Source organism: Carlito syrichta, unplaced genomic scaffold (assembly GCF_000164805.1).
Source record: "Carlito syrichta isolate Samal-C Ts95f unplaced genomic scaffold, Tarsius_syrichta-2.0.1 Scaffold312194, whole genome shotgun sequence".
NCBI lineage: Eukaryota > Metazoa > Chordata > Mammalia > Primates > Tarsiidae > Carlito > Carlito syrichta.
In genome coordinates this window covers 414,984-418,718 of record NW_007256290.1, presented here as the reverse complement: position 1 = coordinate 418,718, position 3,735 = coordinate 414,984, and the positions used below count along the sequence as shown (strand labels likewise).

The window sequence follows — 3,735 nt, the reverse complement described above, 5'->3', positions numbered from 1 at the left end:
GAGGCTGCGGTAGCCAGGAGCGGCCACTGCACTCCAGTCTGGGTGACAGAGTGAGACTCCAATTCAAAAAAAAAAAAGCTGAGTTTAACAGAAGTCTTTTGTTTTGTTTTTTATTTTCTGAACCTCAGGTGCTGGAATTCAATCAGAATCAAATTCTCTGTTTATGCTACATCTTTGTCATTGGTTCATCCAAGGCTTTCTCCACTTTATAATTTGTTTGACAATGCAATGCGCCTGGGTATTTTTATACCTTTTAATGCAAAACTGAAACCATATTGTTTTGCGACCACATGTCACCACAAGAAATGTCTATCACTTTTTTTTTTTTTTTTTGAGGTTGAGGGTCTCGCTTTGTCGCCCAGGCTGGAGTGCAGTGTCACCACAGCCCTAACCTTTTGAACCACAGCCCTAACCTTTTGAACATCCTGCATGAGCTTTCTGAATAGCTGGGACTATAGGCATGTACCACTATGCCTAATTTTTTAATTGTTTTTTTCATAGAGTTGGAGGTCTCACTATGTTTTGTAGGCTGGTCTCAAACCCCTGGGCTCAAGCAATCCTTCTGCCTCAGTGACTACCACTTTTTTTTTTTGAGTTGGAGTCTTACTCAGTTGCCCAGACTGGAGTGCAGTGGCACGCTCATGGGCACCCTAGCATCGACCTGCTGGGCTCTGGTGATCCTTCTACCTCAGCCTTCCAAGAAGCCAAAAAAAAACTACAGGCATGTGCTACCTCACCCAGCTAATTTTTTTACTTTTTTATTGTAGAGACCAGGTCTCGCCAAGTTGCCCAGATTGGTCTTGAACCCGCGGGGTCAAGCAATCCACTCACCTCGGCCTCCCAAAGTGCTGGAAGTACAGGCTGAGCCATCGAGCCCAGCCTTTTTTTTTTTTTTAACTTAACAATACAGCTTGCATAATTTCCCATGGTATAAAAATAGAAGACTACATCATTTTAATGGCTACTGGTATACCTGTGTTTGTTTCATATGGGCCATAATTTATTTAACCAATTGCATATTGTAGGATATTTGGATCTATTCTGTTTCCAGTGTTCCACTAATATCAATTGCTCTGTAGAACATAAATTTTTATACAGGTCCAGGCCAGATTCCTGGACGTGGTATCAGAAGGTCAAAGTGCAAGGCTATGATGAAGGGAGTTTGGTAGAAACAGCTTCCCTCAGATAAGACATTCTCCTGGAAAGTGCAGAGGTGAACATAAACAAGACATTTATGGGTATATTTGCTTGGCAGAACTATCAAAAAATGAGGTTTCAAAAAAACAGCCAACCAGGTTTGGAAGTTTATATTTGAAACAATGAACAATAGTAAAGCATTTGTGGGTTCTTAAGCACTAAATGCTGTTAGAGAAGGGTCCTTAGCAGATCAACTAGAGCAAGAGGCATAAAGCAATGAAAATTTGATTTTATAGCCGGGCGCGGTAGTTCCAGCTACTTTGAAGGCTGAGGTGGAAGGATTGCTGGAGCCCCAGCAGGTCAAGGCTGCAGTGGCCGGGAGCAGCCACTGCACTCCAGTCTGGACAACAGAGTGAGACTCCAACTCAAAAAAAAAAAAAAATTTTTGATTTAGAGTAGTGACTGTGAAAATAACCTCAAATAATCATCTAAAGAATCTATAGGGGACAGGCATGGTGGCTCACATCTGTTATCCTAGCACTTTGGGAGACCAAGGTGGGAGGATGGCTTGAGGCCAGGAGCTTGAGTCCAGCCTGGGCAACAAAGCAAGACCCCGAACTCTGCAAAAAATAAAAATAATTGAAAAAATTAGCCAGGTGTGGTGGCACATGCCTGTAGTTAGTCCTAGCTACTCAGGAGGCTGAAGTGGGAGGATTCCTTTAGCCTAGGAGTTCAAGGCTGCGGTGAGCTGTAAAGTGGCACTCAAGCCTGGATAAGAGAACAAGACCCTGTCTCTAAAAAATAAATAGCTAAGAATCTATAGGACTTGTAGAATTGAATTTAAAAGGCAAAGAGTGGCTGAGCACAGTGGTTCAGCCTGTAATCCCAGCACTCTGGGAGGCCAAGGTGAGAGGATTGCCAGAGCCAGAGAGTTCGAGACTAGCCCGGGCAACTTGGTGAAACCTCGTCTCCACAGTAAGTCACAAAAATTAGCCGGTCGTGGTGGCATGCATCTGTAGTTCCAGCTACCTGGAAGACTGAGGCCTAAGCCCAGCAGATCGAGGCTGCCATGGCCATTAGTGTGCCACTGCACTCCAATCTGGGCGACAGAGTGAGAGTCCAACTCAAAAAAAAAAAAAGAAAAGAAAAGGCAAAGAGTTAGGAAAGACCATTTAAAACATGCCACATTTTCCAGTTTGGATAACCCAGAAACAATGACATCCTAAAGTTTCCATAAACGTTAGGGCACAAATAGTAAGTTATCTTGAAAGAGGGGAAGGGCGATCAGCAGACCTCCTACAAAGTTAGTGGAACCCAGCTCAAGATGAAAATGCCGGGCGCTTGCTTTAAAATTATTACGAATTGCAAGACGGTGACCGGAGAACATTAAAGCAAGCACAGGACCTCTCTAAGCGCGGAGTCCACGAGGCCGGCCCCGGTGAGAGGCTCCGGTCTAGAGATGGCACCCGAAGGAGTGGCCACACCCAGGCTTCGCCGGGAGAGTGAGCCCCAGGAAGGCTCAGGGGCACTACGGGCCCCCACACTCCTCGCTGCCCTCGGGGGCTCAGGGCGGAGGGCTGGGGGGGCTGAAGTTCAGCTCGGATCTGGAGCCTTTGCGCCTGGCACGGCGAGGTCACTCGACCCACACGCCTCCCCACCTGAGTCTGGGCGAGGATCCCGAGACGTGGCAAGTCCCGGCCTTGGACTCAGGACGGTTACTCATAAACCTGCAGGAGGGGACGGGAGGCGGTGCACGTGCACACGCTCGACCCACGGCCGGGGCGGAGAGCGCTGCCAGGACACAGCGTCTAGGGAAGGCCTGCACATCCCGGAAAGCCAAGGCAGCGTCTAATGGAACGGCCCGAACTAGAAGGGCTTTAAGAGACCGAGGCGAGAATTAGGGAGCGTCTGCAAAGACGGCGGAGGGAAGCCAGGGATCGTCTAAAAAGTGGCCCGACCGGGTAAGAGGAGGTCTAGCAAGGGCCGTCCTCACAAGCTAAACCTGGAAGGAGGGTGTGGAGGCCCGAGTCCCCAAGTGTGAAGCCGGGCACCCCTTAGGGCAGGAACGACTGGAGCCGCAGTCAGCAAAAAGAGAGAGAGAGAGAGAGAGAGAGAAAGAGGAGGGCCACAGCTGAGCAGGGAGGGGGCGCAGGGGGAGAAGAGGCTCTGGGCACTGTCTCAAAAGTGCGAAGCCAAATGAGCTTTAGAGACGGTCAACTGTATCCCTTGCTAAAATACCTCTCAGTAGGGAACTACTGTTTATCTTGTAAACCCTGGCTCTCAGCCGTAAGTCTAGTTCCGCGGTCTCAGACCCAGGAATCTACCAGTTCCCACCTACTCCTCCCCACCCAGAGCCAGCGGCCCTTGTCTGTCGCGCACTTTCTCCTCCCCTCAGACCCCTCACGCGCTTTCTCCCGCCCACCTATCCATCACCGTAGTCCGCCGTCCAGTTGGCGGGCCAAGGGGGCGGGGCCGTCTGGAGCGTCGTATGACGTCTGCCGCCCGCGAGCAGGGGAGCTGGGAGCTGCGTGACGAGGGAGGCGCGTGACGGAGGAGCGGTTGGCCTGCGCTGTGGCGGCAGTCACTGTCAACAAGGCC

The 3,735-nt window shown here is 50.0% G+C and overlaps 1 protein-coding gene across 1 annotated transcript in view; it reads right to left on the bottom strand.

The window, feature by feature from the left end:
• The window catches only part of NRL (neural retina leucine zipper), a 29,595-nt gene extending 25,860 nt beyond the window's left edge, over positions 1–3,735 (bottom strand). The window contains exon 1 of the mRNA XM_021718417.1: positions 3,560–3,735. Within this exon, the coding sequence (XP_021574092.1) occupies positions 3,560–3,567 (8 nt within the window). The 5' untranslated portion in view covers positions 3,568–3,735. The remainder of the gene's footprint in view (positions 1–3,559) is intronic.